Here is an 18,183-nt window from a genome sequence, read left to right on the forward strand (position 1 = left end):
ATCTAAGGCGGCGGAACGTATGTACTTTACGTTACTCCGCCGCAAGTTTAAGTGGCAAGTGCCTGATTCACAAACCACTTACCTGTAAACTTGCGGCGGCGTCGCGTAAAGTCCACCCGCGTAAGCCATCCTAATTCAAATGATCCTGGCAGGGGGCGTGGGTCATTTAAATTAGGCGCGCTCCCGCGCCGATCGTAATGCGCATGCTCCTTCGGGTAAATTACCCGACGTGCATTGCGCTAAATGACGTCTCACGGACGTCATTTGTTTTGACTGTAACGTAAATGGCGTCCAGCGCCATTCACGGACGACTTACGCAAACGACGTTAAATTTTGAAATTTCGACGCGGGATCGACGGCCATACTTAACATTGAGTACGCCACCTAGGGGGCATCTTTATCTTTACGCCGCGTATCGCTTACGGAAACGACGTTAAAACACTACGGCGGGCAGGCGTACGTTAGAGAATCGGCGTGACTAGTCATTTGCATATTCTACGCTGACCGCCACCTAGCGGTCAGCGTAAATATTGCAGCCTAAGATACAACGGCGCAAGCCGTCGTATCTTAGGCATGTTTAAGTGTATCTCAGTTTGAGAATACACTTAAACATAGGAAACGGACTTACGTAGGCGTATCTGCTGATACGCCTACGTAACTTGTTTAAGAATATGGCCCAGTGACACCAACGAGTGGGAACCATTTCTTCCAATGATGGGGTAACTTACAGCGGCAGGTCCCGTATTCAGAAAGAACTTGCGCTGTAAGTTACGGCGGCGTAGTGTAACTGGGCCAGCGTAAGCCCGCCTAATTCAAATGTGGAGGAGGTGGGCGTGTTTTATGTTAATTACTCGTGACCCCACGCAAATGACGCTTTTTACGAACGGCGCATGCGCCGTCCGTGGACGTGTCCCAATGCGCATGCTCCAAATTACGCCGCAAAGCCTCATTGGTTTCGACGTGAACGTAACTTACGCAAAGCCCTATTCGCGAACGACTTATCGACGGAAAATTTTACGCTGGCCCGACGTCCATACTTAACATTGGCTACGCCTCATATAGCAGGGGCAACTTTACGCCGGAAAAAGCCTTACGTAAACTACGTAAAAAAAAAAATGCGCCGGGCAGACGTACGTTTCTGAATCGGCGTATCTACCTAATTTGCATATTCGACGCGTAAATATATGGAAGCGCCACCTAGCGGCCAGCGTAAATATGCAACTAAGATACGACGGCGTAAGAGACTTACGCCTGTTGGATCTTAGGGAAATCTATGCGTAACTGATTCTAAGAATCAGGTGCATAGATACGACCCCGCACACTCAGAGTTACGACGGCGTATCTGGAGATACGCCGTCGTAACTCGTATTTGAATCCGGGCCATCGACACCAATGATGGGGCAAAATTCCTCCCAATTACACCAAAGCGGGGGCACAATTTCCCCAATGACACCAATGAGTAGGAACAATTTCTTCCAATGACACCAATGCAATGATGGGGCACAATTTTGCCAATGACACCAATGATGGGGCACAATATCACCAATGATGGGGCACTATTCCTCCCAATGACACCAACGAGTGAGAACAAGGGGGCAGATCCACGTACATTTACATAGGCGCAGCGTATCAGAGATACGCTACGCCGCTGTAACTTACTTTTGAATTCTTTGAATCCACAAAGAATTTGCGCCGTAAGTTACGGCGGCGTAGTGTATCTCTCGGCGTGCAATTCAAATCGGCGGGCAGGGGGCGTGATTCATTTAAATGAAGCGTGCCCCCGCGCCGAATGAACTGCGCATGCTCCGTTTTAAAATTTCCCGCCATGCTTTGCGCGAAATGACGTCGCAACATTTTTTGAACTTAGACGTGAGTTACGTCCATCCCTATTCACGGACGACTTACGCAAAAAAAAAAAACATTCAAATTTCGACGCGGGAACGACGGCCATACTTTACATGGCAAGTCTATCTATACGCCGCAAAATACCAACTTTAACTATACGCCGGAAAAAGCCGACTACAGACGGCGTTAGAAAATGCGACGGCCGCGCGTACGTTCGTGGATCGTCGTAAATTGCTAATTTGCATACCCGATGCGGAAAACGACGCAAACTCCACCCAGCGGACGCCGAAGTATTGCATCTAAGATCCGAAGGCGTACGCCTGTCGGATCGAAGCCAGAAGCCGTCGTATCTTGTTTTGAGGATTCAAACTAAAGATACGACGCGGGAAATTTGAAAGTACGCCGGCGTATCAGGAGATACGCCGGCGTACTTGCTCTGTGGATCTGCCCCAATTTCTGCAATGACACCAATGATGCCATCATGGATTGCATGTGAATGGATGGGGGGGGGGGGAGGGGAGGTATTATTTGTATATTTGACTTTTCAGCTCTATGAGATTTCCTTTCTATGTTGTGAACGATTGTTCTGTTTTTCTTTTCTTGGCAGGGGCTGTTTTCAGAGAATGTTTTGAGAACGGGACTTGGGCCTCCTGGATGAATTATTCCCAGTGTGTTCCCATCCTGGATAAGGTGAGCCCACAGACACTGCAATCTCTGCTTATCACAGGAAGACCATCCCCCGCCATACATCCAAAGGTTCTCCTCAGATCGTCTTCCCCTGTGTGATGGAGGACAGACGGTGCCGCTCCGCCATCTTCATTTCATTTCTGATACTTATCACCGGAAATTTGTCTGTAGTGGTGCCACCAGTCGCTCACCCAGTTGTGTCCCCGCCAGGCCGGGACATACAGGGACTGATTTACTAAATAAATATACATACAGCGCCTTGAAAAAGTATTCATACCCCTTGAAATTCTCCACATGTTGTCAGGAAGACCATCCCCCGCCATACATCCAAAGGTTCTCCTCAGATCGTCTTCCCCTGTGTGATGGAGGACAGACGGTGCCGCTCCGCCATCTTCATTTCATTTCTGATACTTATCACCGGAAATTTGTCTGTGGTGGTGCCACCAGTCGCTCACCCGGTTGTGTCACCGCCAGGCCGGGACATACAGGGACTGATTTACTAAATAAATATACATACAGTGCCTTGAAAAAGTATTCATACCCCTTGAAATGCTCCACATTTGGTCATGTTACAACCAAAAACATAAATTTTATTGGGATTTTATGTGATTAAGCCCTGGTTCACACTGGGTACGATTTGGAACGATTTGAGATGCGATTTGACATGTCAAATCGCATCTCAAATCGGCGGCAATTGTCGGCAATGGCACTGTCCTAATCAGTGCGACGCCGCATCTGCGATTTCAAAAAGTAGTTCCTGTACTACTTTTTGCGATTTCGGGCCGCGATTTACATTAAATTGCGGGCAAAATCGCGTCAAAATCGCAGCCGCGAAATTGCGGTAAAATCGCGCATTTTACCACAATTTTGATTCCACAGCAGTGTGAACCTAGGCTCACCAACACAAAGTGGCTCATAATTGTGAAGTTGAAGGAAAATGATAAATGGTTTTCAATTTTTTTTTTACAAATAAATATGTGAAAAGTGTGGGGGGCATTTGTATTCAGCCCCCTTTACTCTGATACCCCCTAATTAACATTTAGGGGAACCAATTGCCTTCAGAATTTGCCTAATTAGTAAATAGAGAATATATTATTCTCAGTATAAATACAGCTGTTCTGTGAAGCCCTCAGAGGTTTGTTAGAGAACCTTGCTGAACAAACAGCATCATGAAGGCCAAGGAACACACCAGACAGGTCAGGGATGAAGTTGTGGAGAAGTATAAAGCAGGGTTAGGTTATACAAAAATATCCCAAGCTTTGAACATCTCACAGAGCTTCTGTTCAATCCATCATCCGAAAATGGAAAGAGTATAGCACAACTGCAACCCTACCAAGACATGGCCATCCACCTAAACTGACCGGCCGGGCAAGGAGAGCATTCATCAGAGAAACAGCCAAGAGGCCCATGGGAACACTGGAGGAGCTGCAGAGATCCACAGCTCAGGGGGGAGAATCTGTCCACAGGACAACTATTAGTGGTCTCTCCACAAATCTGCCCTTTATGGAAGAGTGACAAGAAGAAAGACATTGGTGATAGAAAGCCATAAGAAGTCCTGTTTGCAGTTTGTGAGAAGCCATGTGGGGGAGGGGACACAGCAAACATGTGGAAGAAGGTGCTCTGGTTAGATGAGACCAAAAATTTAACTTTTTGGTCTAAAAGCAAAACGCTATGTGTGGCGGAAAACGAACACTGCACATCACTCTGAACACACCATCCACACCGTGAAACATGTTCTTAATTGTGTTCTCAACACAGATTCTCAATGGGATTTAGGTCTGGACTGTGACTGGGCCATTCTAACACATGCATAGGCTTTGATGTAAACCATTCCATTGTAGCTCTGGCTGTATGTTTAGGGTCGTTGTCCTGCTGGAAGGTGAACCTCCCCCCCAGTCTCAAGTCTTTTACAGACTCTAACAGGTTTTCTTCTAAGATTGTCCTGTATTTGGCTCCGTCCATCTTCCCATCAACTCTGACCAGCTTCCCTGTCCCTGCTGAAGAAAAGCATCCCCACCACATGATGCTGCCACCACCATGTTTCACGGTGGGGATGGGGTGTTCAGGGCGATGTGCAGTGTTAGTTTTCCCCACACATAACGTTTTGCTTTTAGGCCAAAAAGTTAAATTACAGTCTCATCTGACCAGATCACCTTCTTCCTCATGTTGGCTGTGTCCCCCACATGGCTTCTCACAAACTGCAAACATGACTTCTTATATTTTCCTTTATGTCACTCTTCCATAAAGGGCAGATTTGTGGAGAGACCACTAATAGTTGTCCTGTGGACAGATCCTCCCACCTGAGCTGTGGATCTCTGCAGCTCCTCCAGAGTTCCCATGGGCCTCTTGGCTGCTTCTCTGATGAATGCTCTCCTTGCCCGGCCCAGTCAGTTTAGATGGACGGCCATGTCTTGGTAGGTTTGCAGTTGTGCCATACTCTTTCCATTTTCGGATGATGGATTGAACAGAAGCTCCGTGAGATGTTCAAAGCTTGGGAGATTTTTTTAGAACCTAACCCTGCTTTATACTTCTCCACAACTTTATCCCTGACCTGTCTGGTGTGTTCCTTGGCCTTCATGAGGCTGTTTGTTCACTAAGGTTCTCTAACAAACCTCTGAGGGCTTCACAGAACAGCTGTATTTATACTGAGATTAAATTACACACAGGTGGACTCTATTTACTAATTAGGTGACTTCTGAAGGCAATTGGTTCCACTAGAGTTTAGTTAGGGGTATCAGAGTAAAGGGGGCTGAGTACAAATGTACCCCCCACACTTTTCACACATTTATTTGTAAAAAAAATCTGAAAACCATTTATCATTTTCCTTCCACTTCACAATTATGGGCCACTTTGTGTTGGTCCATCACATAAAATCCCAATAAAATACCATTTATGTTTTTGGCTGTAACATGACAAAATGTGGAGAATTTCAAGCGGTATGAATACTTTTTTCAAGGCAGCTCAGCTATGCTAGCTCAGTAGAACCTTCTTTATGCAGAAGGTATCCGACAAATGTCTCATTCCATCACAGTGGCTCTGGATACACACTTGTATGGAGCATAAAGGAGGTGTAACTCAGCAGCATCCATGCAAAGGGCTGCACCAGGGAACACAAGCCGACGTATTTTACGTAGGACGTGAATATGACTAGGCGTAGGTTACGTTCACGCCGTAAGGCATTGATCCGACGTATCTTAGGCAGTTGTTCCGACGTGATTGTGAGCATGCGCACTGAGATGCGCCCACGGGACGGCGCATGCGCAGTTGGCGATACGTATCTGTCTTGCGCTCGGCCCATCATTTGCATGGGGTCACGCCTCATTAGCATGGCTCACGCCCACTTCCACTGATTTACGCCTTGGAAACCCAGCGCAGTTTTGGGAGGAAGTGCTATGTGAATTCCATGCTTGCCTCTCTGCACTGCGTCGGCGTAAATGTGCGCCAGTGTCTGTGAATCCGGGCCTAAATGTGTGGAAAGGCAGGTGTCCCAATACTTTTGACAATATAGTGTGTGTGAGTGTGCACGTGCATTAGCCTGACATGGCAGGTAACTCTTCGAACCCATATGCCTTGACCTCAAACTTTCGATCTTCTTCCATTCCAGCATTGCCTGAAAATGATATTTGCCGTTGTTGCGATGTGTCTGCAGGTTGGAATATAACTTCTCTAGTCCATAAAGTTTTACTCATCCCAAAATAACCCATGTGGAGGTTCGGTGATGAGATTATCTGCTGTGTGGGGAAGATAATTACTGCTCCCTAAGCAGGTTAAATGTCCTGTAACGTTATTGTGGAGAGTCAGGCTAATTGAATCATATTGTGTTCTTGTCTGCAGAGGAAGCACGATCTGCATTATAAGATCGCTCTTATTATAAACTACCTGGGGCACTGCATCTCCGTGCTGGCGCTGGTCATCGCCTTCCTGCTCTTCCTGTGTTTAAGGTAAGACATTTTTTTTTCTCGATTCCTTTTGGAGGCCTTTCCAAAGTAAAAAAAAAAAAAGAAAGAAAATGTAATATATTGCTGCTCATGGTTCAGTTTCATTTTTCTGACTTTTTTTATTTGTTTTGTCACTTCCTGTCCTGGGGTGACAACGCTCACCCTATGGGGTCACAGTTTCCATTCCATTTAGATTTCACAAATAAAGTCTACGGGCCAGATTCAGATACATATACGTATCTATCGGCGGGCATAGTGTATCTCAGATACACTACGCCGCCGTAACTTAGGGCGCAAGTTCCGTATTCAGAAAGAACTTGCGCCCTAAGTTACGGCGGCGTAGCGTATGTGGTCCGGCGTAAACACGCCCAACATGCAGTGGGCGTGTTGTATGGTAATGAAGGCTGACCCCACGTAAATGACGTTTTTGACTAACGGCGCATGCGCCGTCCGTGAACGTATCCCAGTGCGCATGCTCCCAATTACGCTGCAAATAGTCAATGCTTTCGACGTGAACGTAACTTACGCAAAGCCCTATTCGTGAACGTTTTACGCAAACGACGGAAAATTCGACGCTGTCCCGACGTCAATACTTAACATTGCGTACGCCTCATATAGCAGGGGTAACTTTACGCCGATCCGACGCCTAACGTAAACGACGCATATAGATACGCCGGGCGCAACTACGTTTGTGAATCGGCGTATCTACCTAATTTGCATATTCTACGCGTAAATCGACGGAAGCGCCACCTAGCGGCCAGCGTAAATATGCAACTAAGATACGACGGCGTAAGAGACTTACGTCAGTCGTATCTTAGCCAAATTTCGGCGTATCTTGCTTTCTGAATACAGAAAGAAGATACGCCGGCGCAGCTTAGAATTTACGCGGCGTATCAATAGATACGCCAACGTAAATTCTTTCTGAATCCGGTCCTACATTGATAACTCCTGAAGAGGACCGTGTGAGGCGTCGTTAGGCCCGGGCTTAGGGGGCTGGAGCCCCAAATGGGTCCCCGTAAAACCCAGAGTCACGGGCATTTTAGCTGTCCATTGTTAGCCCCGAGCAGCGAGCACCGTTCTGATCCCGAGTTCCGCCTCGTCGAGTGTGGCCGAGACCGAGTCCTGCCAAATGTGACCGAGTGCGGCCGCTCCGATTGTGGCCGAGTCCTGCGATAGCAGTTCCCGCCTTCTGGAGCCTGCAACGCCTATGATGGACGTCCCACTGATTCAATGCCGGGATCCGCGGGACGTGTGACGTCCATCATAGGCGCTGCAAGTTCCAGAAGGCGGGAATTACAATACCGCCGCCGCGCCACATCACTGAGATGATCCCCACTCGAAGCTCGGGCGAGCGGCTCTCGGATAAATCGGGAAAGATCAAGTCAGCAGAGGAGCGATCAGGGCGATCGGGTGATAGCAAGGTAAAAAGGCAACTAGGTTCAACAGACAGCCAAGTAAATGTAAATGCAAAAAAGTCAGGTAGGTGTATGTATGTCAGGTAGGTGAGTGTATGTAGGTCAGGTAGGCGAGTTCAGTGTAGGTCAGGTAGGTGTATGTAGGTCAGGCAGGTGTATGTAGGTCAGGTAGGTGTATGTACCGTATTTATCGGGGTATAGCGCGCTCCCGTGTATAGCGCGCACCCCTAAAATTGCCCGAATTCCTGTGGAATAAAGATGTTTTGTACTTACAGTTTTGGTGTCTTGCGCGGCGTCCATCGGCGGCCTCGTCGGGTCCGGCGTCCGTCTGCGGCTTCGGGTGTCCTCTTCGTCGGGTCCGGCGTCCTTCTGCGGCGTCCTCCCCGCTCGTTTCCCGCGCCGAGTTTGAATACTGCGCCGACATATACCGAGCGCAGTACACTCGTGTATCGCCGGGCAGGCTCGGCAACTCTCACGCTGACGTCCTGTACGCTCAGGATGTCAGCGCGAGAGGCGCGGAGACTGCCCGAAGATACACGAGTGTACTGCGCTCGGTATATGCCGGCGCAGTATTCAAACTCGTGGCGGGAAAGCGGGTATCGGCGTATATCGCGCACCCACGATTTTGCCCTGATTTTCAGGGGAAAATATTGCGCGGTATACGCCGATAAATACGGTATGTCAGGTAGGTGTATGTATGTCAGTGTATGTCAGGTAGGTGTATGTATGTCAGGTAGGTGTGTGTATGTCAGGTAGGTGTATGTATGTCAGGTAGTCAGTGTAATGGTCAGTGTGTCAGGTAGGTGAGTTTAGTGTTCAAAATTGATGGGCAATGGTAAGCCAGGCAGCAACCAGCAAGTGAGCTTACCCCCCACCGCCCAGCAAAAAAAAATTGTCACTTTTATTCCTATCACAAGGATTGTAAATATCCCTTGTAATAGAAAAAAGCATGACAGGTCCTCTTAAATATGAGACCTGGAGTCAAAAAGACATCACATCTCATATTTACACTATAATGCAAAAAAAAATAAAAAATTACAAAAAAAATTCCCTTTAAGAGCTATAGGCGGAAGTGATGTTTTGACGTCGCTTCCGCCCTGCTATGGTATGGAGAAGAGTGGGGGCCATCTTCCCTTCACTCATCTCCATACCCAGCCACAGGAAGGACCCGATTGCGGAGCCGTCGGCAGCAGATGATGCTGCCGACGGCTCCGGTAAGCGTCGGAGGGCATAGGAGAGCAACAGGAGGGGGGTCCCTCTCCCACCACCGATAACGGTGATCTTGCGGCGAATCCGCCGCAGAGACCACCATTATCGAAACTGGACTGCCGGCTAAAGACGAGGATACCGGGGTTTTGGTATCTAGCTGCTACCATAACAAAGATATCCCTCTTCCAACAGCCGACGTATATAGTCGTGCGGTGGGCCGGAAGTGGTTAAAATAAAATACTAGTGTAGCATTACTCCCGGAGGAGCTGCTGGTTGTTTTGGGTGGCACATTTACCTCATGGCTCCCCTGAATTCTTAGGGGTGAATGATGCGTATTGCATTTGGTAAAAGTAAAAGGAATGTCCGCAACATGTGCTCTTTGCTGTGCTCTTTATTACCCAGCCGGGTAAAAACAATAAACTTGTGGTGAGGAAAGTAAAGTTGAAGAAGAAAGAAGAACAGCAGATCCAGGCGTGATGATAGGGAAACAGTCCTGCTCCCAGGCGTAACACTTGTCTGCGCCACTCCAGCCTGAGTGGGTTTAGTGTACCCGGACAGGCCTCTCTCACTGACCTGGCAGCCGGAGTATCACTCGAACATTTGTAGGATGTAGTCTCTGCCACAGACCCTCCTTGATAAACTTGAGGAGAAGTCTCTGCCACAGACCCTCCTTGGTGAACTTGAGGAGAAGTCTCTGCCACAGACCCTCCTTGGTGAACTTGAGGAGAAGTCTCTGCCACAGACCCTCCTTGGTGAACTTGAGGAGAAGTCTCTGCCACAGACCCTCCTTGGTGAACTTGAGGAGAAGTCTCTGCCACAGACCCTCCTTGGTGAACTTGAGGAGAAGTCTCTGCCACAGACCCTCCTTGGTGAACTTGAGGAGAAGTCTCTGCCACAGACCCTCCTTGGTGAACTTCAGAGAGACACCTCTACCACAGGTCCTCTCTGACTTGTAGTTACAGAGATAATCCTCCTTAGATGAATTACACCTGGATCTCCTTCCACTTGTCGCTCAGGTACCGACTGACAGGTGATCAATCCCTCAGTGTCCGGCTACCTTGATCCCCGGTGGTTTGTCGAGGCCCTTTTGGACCGCCAGCCTCTCAATGGCGCTTCTCAGATGGACTCCCCACCGAACAGCAATACAGCTTGGGATCCTCAAAGGTGGGAACCCAGTCGCTCACTGGGTCCCCGTCGCTGTTCAGATGCTCCGGGCCAACATGGTCCCGGGAACCAGGAACACCGCGTGGCACGAACGCCCCGGCCAGGTAGGCCATAACGCCGGGGTTATGCGCTAATGGTTATGAGTATTACATAGCGTCGTGCATTAGGCGACTAAGGGAGGAGGTATAGAATACGTCAACCCTTAGCATAGAAGTTTAGGAGAACATGTTCCGCAACTTTAGGGCATGGGCCCATATACAAGTAGCACTTATGTCAGCACGTAGTAAATTTGAGTTGTAGTAACAACTAATAGTTGCGTATGAGAAGCAATATAGCTGAGGTACTTTGAGAGTACACGTAATTAATAGGAGTTGTAGTAACAACCAATAGTTGCGTATGAAAGGCAGTATAGCTCAGGTAATTATAGTAGAATACTTGAGGTGTATATTGTAGATATAATACTATTTGCATATGAGAGGCAATATAGCTCAGAAAGGTGGGTGTCACACGGGATGAAGGAGGACCAGAACCAATGGCGTCTGCCCCTTAAATACCCCTTCCCAGCATGCACAGCGAGGCCAAAGCCTCCTGATTGGCTGCTGGGAAAGAGCACCCAAACCTTGACTCCACTGCTGCCACCTGCAGCACCAGGGTTGGAAGAACACCCCAGAGCAACAGAATAGCCCACGGCACAGCCAAGCTGAGACAGAGACCCTGTTTTGCACATAACAATTTGGATCAGAGTTTAACTACACTCTAATCTCCCTCTAAATTTAACTAGCACCGGTACCATAAAGTACCCAGGCGCTACACTTAGGGCCAATCTGCCCTATAGGCTCACTATGCTAGCCGCTTAGGGCCCCGCAAAGCTGCGGAGGGCCCCCCAAATTACTAGAGGTCCCGCCTGGTGAGAAGTCATTTTCAGCCCCTTATCCTGCTTCTCAACTCGCTGGCTGCATGGGAGAAGAGGTAAGAGTTCAGCACCCCAGCTTCTCACTTTAAAGTGGAGGTTCACCCTCAAAAAAAATTCTGACATCACACGGAGTCGCGCCATCCTACCGACAGAATGCCGTTTTTTGTTTTTTTTCTCAGCACATACCTCTTAATCCCGATTTTCACCTCACGGCAATCCCGCGGGAGTGGGCGTTCCCAAGCACTGCCTGTGATTGACAGGCTTCCGAACAGCGCATACTGCATGTCACAGGTTGCCAAAAAACTCAAACGTCGGTTTCGGCTCTATACGGCGCCTGCGCACCAACGTTCGGGTTCTGTCGGCAACCTGTGACGCGCAGTATGCGCCGTTCGGAAGCCTGTCAATCACAGGCAGTGCTTGGGAACGCCCACTCCCGCGGGATTGCCGTGAGGTGAAAATCGGGATTAAGAGGTATGTGCTGAGAAAAAAAAAAAAACACCAGCATTCTGTCTGTAGGATGGCGCGACTCTGTGTGATGTCAGAATTTTTTTTAAAGGGTGAACCTCCACTTTAATGTAAGATGTCATTCTGCCAGAACAACCCCCACCCCCCACCCCACCCCCAGTTTCTCAACTTTAATGTAACATGTAATTTTGCTTAGGGCCCCAGGGAGGTCAGGATCGGCACTGGCTACACTAGAAAAAAAAACAAAAAGCACACTAAAAATACATGGCCCTTTTCTTTCAAATCCATTTTAGAATTTTGCAAAAAGTGTTTAAAGTTGTATGTGTTATCGAGCAATTTGGAAGGTGTTATTAAGAGAACATATGGTGGTGAATGGAGATGGGAAAAGGTCACCCCAAAGGGTAGAGCCAACAAGAAGAAAGGACGGCCTGTTATGGAGCATGTCGATTGTTTGAAGATGGAGACATTGGATGATGTTTTCTGTCAATGTTCTGCATGACCCCAATTAAAGAGTGAGCCGAGAGAAAACCTGGCTGGATCAGTTCACAGAGCTTTGATCTTCATGTTCTAAATTGGACACAATTCTCAGAAAGATAAAGTAGCCAAGAAGGTTTGAAGCAAGACTCATGGAAGATCGGAAGATCGGAAGGTTCATATAGTATTGAAGGATCTGGGAGTGTTGAAAAAAAAAATCAAGCTTTGAAAGCACATATTGAAAAAATGTAATATTCATTCATACACAGCCACTGTGCCCATAAATTGCCGCCACTGTGCCATCAAACACAGCCACTGTAACCATCAATTGCTGCCAGTGTGCCCCATCAATTGCTGCCAGTGTGCCCCATCAATTGCCGCCAGTGTGCCCCATCAATTGCTGCCAGTGTGCCCCATCAATTGCTGCCAGTGTGCCCCATCAATTGCCTCCAGTGTGCCCCATCAATTGCCTCCAGTGTGCCCCATCAATTGCCTCCAGTGTGCCCCATCAATTGCCTCCAGTGTGCCCCATCAATAGCCGCCAGTGTGCCCCATCAATTGCTGCCAGTGTGCCCCATAAATTGGCGCCAGTGTGCCCCATCAATTGCCGCCAGTGTGCCCCATCATTTGCTGGCAGTGTGCCCTATCATTTGCTGGCAGTGTGCCCCATCAATTGCTGCCAGTGTGACCCCATCAATTGGCACCAGTGTGCCCCATCAATTGCCACCAGTGTGCCCCATCAATTGCCGCCAGTGTGCCCCATCAATTGCCGCCAGTGTGCCCCATCAATTGCCCGGCACTTGCCTGTCTCGGGTCAGCGCATTCCTCCACGCTCCCTCCGAGTCCTCGATGTCTTCTCCCATCCTCTTCTGCTATGATTGGACGCCTTCAGGCGTCCAATCACAGCGCCTGTCGCTTCAGCCAATCAGGTGACGGATAACCAGACCCAGTGCACCTGATTGGCCGGGATGCGGGTCAGTGTTAGGGAAGCAATTTATTTGATTCCCTAACACAACACTGTGTAATCAGCGAACGCACAGCAGTGCGCCCGCTGTTTACCAATTTGGAAGCCTATTAGAGCTCTAATAGGGACGCCTATTAGAGCCGACGGCTCTAATCAGGCACTTCCAAAAACACACCCGCCGCTGTAATTCAGATGCCTGGCGCCCGACAAGGGGCCGGACACCTAAATACTCCCCTCCCGCCAGACTGACAATACTGCTGTCGTAATCTGTCCCCCTGTGCTCCTTCATCCAGAGTGAGGGGGAGTGCTCTAATACAGGAGGTGTGTTACTGGCCAGATCACCAGGTGAAAACTGAGGGCAAAAAAGAAAAAGAAAAAAGAAAACAAATGCAGCCACCACATGCTGCAATATAATACGTTTTTTGGTTTTGGGTTTATTGACGCTTTTACTGTTTGATTATTCTCTAAATGTCGATGTTTTCTAACCTTCCACCAGCCATTATTACTTTGATGTTCCCAATACTATAAAAGTATCATTTCTGCTTCATCTGAATTTGGTCTTTTATTGTTCCCAGGAGTATAAGATGCCTTCGGAACATTATTCATTGGAATTTAATCACGACCTTTATCCTCCGGAATATCATGTGGTTCCTCCTTCAGATGATTGACCACAACATCCATGAGAAGAATGAGGTATGCCCATTCTGTGTACTGCCATTGTATTGCACTGCCATGGACAAAGCAATATAACGACCAATCAACCCAAGTATATGGAAACCTAAAACTCTTTGGGGTAGATTCAGGTAGGGCTGCGCACTCTTACGGAGGCGCAGCGTACCGTTTTAACGCTACGCCTCCGTAAATTACTTGCGCTACGCTTCATTCACGAAGCAGTAGCTCCGTAATTTGCGCGGGCGCTCCGTAAAACTGCCCGGGGTAAGCGTGCGCAATGTAAATGATCCCGTAGGGGGCGTGGATCATTTAAATTAGGCGCGTTCCCGCGCCGAACGTAGTGCGCATGCTCCGTCGGGAAACTTTCCCGACGTGCATTGCGGTAAATGACGTCGCAAGGACGTCATTTGCTTCAACGTGAACGTAAATGGCGTCCAGCGCCATTCACGATTCACTTACGCAAACAACGTAATTTTTAAAAATCGCTAAACGAGGGGACGACGGGTATACTTAGCATTGGCTGCCCCTGCTAATAGCATGAGCAGCCTTACGCAGAAACCGACAAACGCAAACGACGTAAAATGCAAACGCAGGGAGCGCGTACGGTTGTGAATCGGCGTGAGTATGCAATTTGCATACTCTACGCTGACCACTACGGGAACGCCACCTAGCGGCCATCGTAAGAATGCAGCCTACGATACGACGGCATAAGAGCCTTATGCCAGTCGTATCTTAGGCTGCAGTCGGCGTATCGAGCTTTCTGAATACAGAAATGTCGATACGCCGGCGCAAATTAGCAATTGCGCTGCGTATCTATGGATACGCAGGCGCAATTGCTTTCTGAATCTACCCCTTTGTTAACTTTTGGAAGGAGGTGTTGGATGGATGCAGTGGCGGTGCGTCCATAAAGGGCGCACGGGCGCCGCCCCCGCTCTCCTGCCACCTCTCTATCACCATAGATAGATTCAGCATTGCATTAATCTATCTATGGTCGCCGCTGCCACCCCCCTATTCATGTGCCTGACCCCTTTCCGGGCACCGGGCACTTGAATTACAGCGGCGGGGTATTTTTTCGAAGCACTAGGCTCTAATAGGATAGGCGCTCGCTGTTCACTCAGCATTGTGTTAGGAAAGTGAATGAATTGCATTCCTAACACTGAACCGCCTCTCAGCCAATCGGGTGCTCGGGTCTGTGACCTGTCACCTGATTGGCTGAAACGACAGGCACTGTTGATTGGACGCCACCTATCAGGCGTCCAATCCTAGCAGAGGACGGGAGAAGACATCGAGGAGTGTTGAGGACATCGCCGCCTTGACCCGCTGCCCCACCGAAACAAGGTAAGTGCTGGGCAGGCGGGGGATGCACATTGGCAGAATTTGATGGGCACAGTAGCGGCAATTGATGGGCACACTGGCAGCAATTGGTGTGCACAGTAGCGGCAATTGATAGGCACAGTAGTAGCAGTTGAGGGCACAGTAGTGGCAGTTGATGGGCACAGTGTCAGCAAATGATGGGCACAGGGTCAGCAATTGATGGGCACAGTGTCAGCAATTGATGGGCACAGTAGCGGAAGTTGATGGGCACAGTAGCTAAAGTTGATGGGCACAGTGTCAGCAATTGATGTGCACAGTGTCAGCAATTGATGGGCACAGTGTCAGCAATTGATGGGCACAGTGTCAGCAATTGATGGGCACGGTGTCAGAAATTGATGGGCACAGTAGCGGAAGTTGATAGGCACGGTGTCAGCAATTGATGGGCACAGTGTCAGCAATTGATGGGCACAGTAGCAGCAATTGATGGGCACAGTAGCAGCAATTGAGGGGCACAGTTGTGGCAGTTGATGGGCACAGTGTCAGCAATTGATTGGCATAGTGTCAGCAATTGATGGGCACAGTGTCAGCAATTGATGGGCACAATGTCAGCAATTGATGGGTACAGTGGCAGCAATTGATGGGCACACTGGCGGAAGTTGATGGGCACAGTAGCAGCAGTTGATGGGCACAGTGTCAGCAGTTGATGGGCACAGTGTCAGCAATTGATGGGCACAGTAGCAGCAGTTGATGGGCACAGTGTCAGCAATTGATGGGCACAGTGTCAGCAATTGATGGGCACAGTAGCAGCAATTGATGGGCACAGTGTCAGCAATTGATGGGCACAGTGTCAGCAATTGATGGGCACAGTGTCAGCAATTGATGGGCACAGTGTCAGCAATTGATGGGCACAGTGGTGGCAATTGATGGGCACAGTGGCTGCGTTTGATGGCACAGTGGTGGCAATTGATGGGCACAGTGGCTGCGTTTGATTGGCATAGTGTCAGCAATTGATGGGCACAGTGTCAGCAATTGATGGGCACAATGTCAGCAATTGATGGGTACAGTGGCAGCAATTAATGGGCACGCTGGCGGCAGTTGATGGGCACAGTAGCAGCAGTTGATGGGCACAGTGTCAGCAATTGATTGGCACAGTAGCAGCAGTTGATGGGCACAGTGTTAGCAATTGATGGGCACAGTAGCAGCAGTTGATGGGCATAGTAGCGGCAGTTGATGGGCATAGTAGCGGCAGTTGATGGGCATAGTAGCGGCAGTTAAAGGGGACAGTGTCAGCAATTGATAGGCACAGTGTCAGCAATTGATGGGCACAGTAGCAGCAATTGATGGGCACAGTGTCAGCAATTGATTGGCACAGTAGCAGCAATTGATGGGCACAGTGTCAGCAACTGATGGGCACAGTGTCAGCAATTGATGGGCACAGTGTCAGCAATTGATGGGCACAGTAGCAGCAATTGATGGGCACAGTGTCAGCAATTGATTGGCACAGTAGCAGCAATTGATGGGCACAGTGTCAGCAACTGATGGGCACAGTGTCAGCAATTGATGGGCACAGTGTCAGCAATTGATGGGCACAGTGGCTGCATTTGATGGCACAGTGGCTGCGTTTGATGGCACAGTGGCTGCGTTTGATGGCACAGTGGTGGCAATTGATGGGCACAGTGGCTGCGTTTGATGGCCACAGTGGCTGAAATTGTTGGGGGGGGAGGTTTCAGTTTGTTTGCGCTCCCCCAAAAATTTTGAGCACCCGCCGCCACTGGATTGGATGAATGGATGAATAAAACCTGTCTGTTTTTTTGTTTCTTTTGCTGTCTGTGTCCTGCTGGAGAGATTTCCTTTTAATTCCTCTCTTGGAGACATTACAGAAAATGAGAAGGAATCTCCCCAAAGTGAGAGGAATCCCCAGTTTAGTTGTCACTAAAAGATTTGGTCCCATTGGAAGTTTTCTCCTCACTTCTTATACTGGTGACAACTGTACAATGTAGAATGGTTCAAGATAAAAATAAATGAAAAAAAGTTTTGGCCGATACGCATTCTTCTACATATTTTTGGTAAAAAAATCGCAATGAGCGTATATTGATTGGTTTGCGCAAAAGTTAGAGCGTGTACAAAATTGGGAATAGTTTTATGGCATTTCTATTAATCTTTTTTTTTTTTTACTAGTAATGGCGGCGATCGGCGATTTTTATCATGACTGCGACATTATGGCGGACACATCGGACACTTTTGACACCATTTTGGGACCATTGTAATTTTTACAGGGATCAGTGCTATAAAAATGCACCGATTACTGTAAAAATTACGCTGGCAGTGAAGGGTTTTAACACTAGGGGGCTTGGAAGAAGTTAAAGAGGAGGTCCGGGGGGGATTCAAAGCCAGCAGCTATACACACTGCAGCTGCTGGCTTTTATTAAATGGACACTTACCTGTCATGGAGTCCAGCGATGTCGGCAGAAGGGTTCCCGGCGTGAAGCTGAAAGGCTACACTGCCGCCGCCATTGCGGGTAAGGGAGCCCGGCAGTGTAGCCTTTGGGTTTCACGCCGGGAACCCTTCTGCGCATGCGCGAGGCCCCGCTCCTCTCTTCTATTAGCCCAGTGGCCAGGGAAGGAGGGAGCCCCGTGGTGACACATCACTGATCGCTGCTTCCGATGAGAGGGAGGATTCGATCAGTGACATGTCACTAGGAAGAATGGGGAGATGTTGTGTTTACAATGACATCTCCCCATTCTTTAGCTCCGCGACACGATTGCGGGACACCGGCGGACATTGAGTCCGCGGGTCCCGAGGGCACGGTCACGGAGCTCACGACAGGGTCGCGAGCGCGCGACCACACAATTTAAGGGGACGTACCATTTGCCTGTCTGTGCCATTCTGTCAACGTAAATCTGTGTTGCGGCGGTCCTTGAGCGGGTAATGCTTGTGTTTTTGGAATGGGATGCCCAACAAGCTCATATAGCACAGTTTCTCAACCAGGATTCCACGAGCAATGAGCAGCACGATAAGTTCTCACTGACACCAATGATCTGTTCAGTGGCGGTCCATAGAGGGTGCAGGAGCGCCGCCCCCTCTCGCTCCTGCACCACCACTGAATACAATACACAGATTCA

At 48.9% G+C, this 18,183-nt stretch overlaps 1 protein-coding gene across 1 annotated transcript in view; it reads left to right on the forward strand.

Annotated features, from left to right (window-relative positions):
- CRHR2 (corticotropin releasing hormone receptor 2) overlaps positions 1-18,183 on the forward strand; it is a 151,837-nt gene that overhangs the window by 84,962 nt on the left and 48,692 nt on the right. Inside the window, exons 3-5 of the mRNA XM_040352237.1 lie at positions 2,453-2,535; positions 6,367-6,473; positions 13,650-13,767. Coding sequence (XP_040208171.1) covers positions 2,453-2,535; positions 6,367-6,473; positions 13,650-13,767 — 308 coding nt within the window. The remainder of the gene's footprint in view (positions 1-2,452; positions 2,536-6,366; positions 6,474-13,649; positions 13,768-18,183) is intronic.

This window comes from Rana temporaria, chromosome 5, assembly GCF_905171775.1.
Source record: "Rana temporaria chromosome 5, aRanTem1.1, whole genome shotgun sequence".
NCBI lineage: Eukaryota > Metazoa > Chordata > Amphibia > Anura > Ranidae > Rana > Rana temporaria.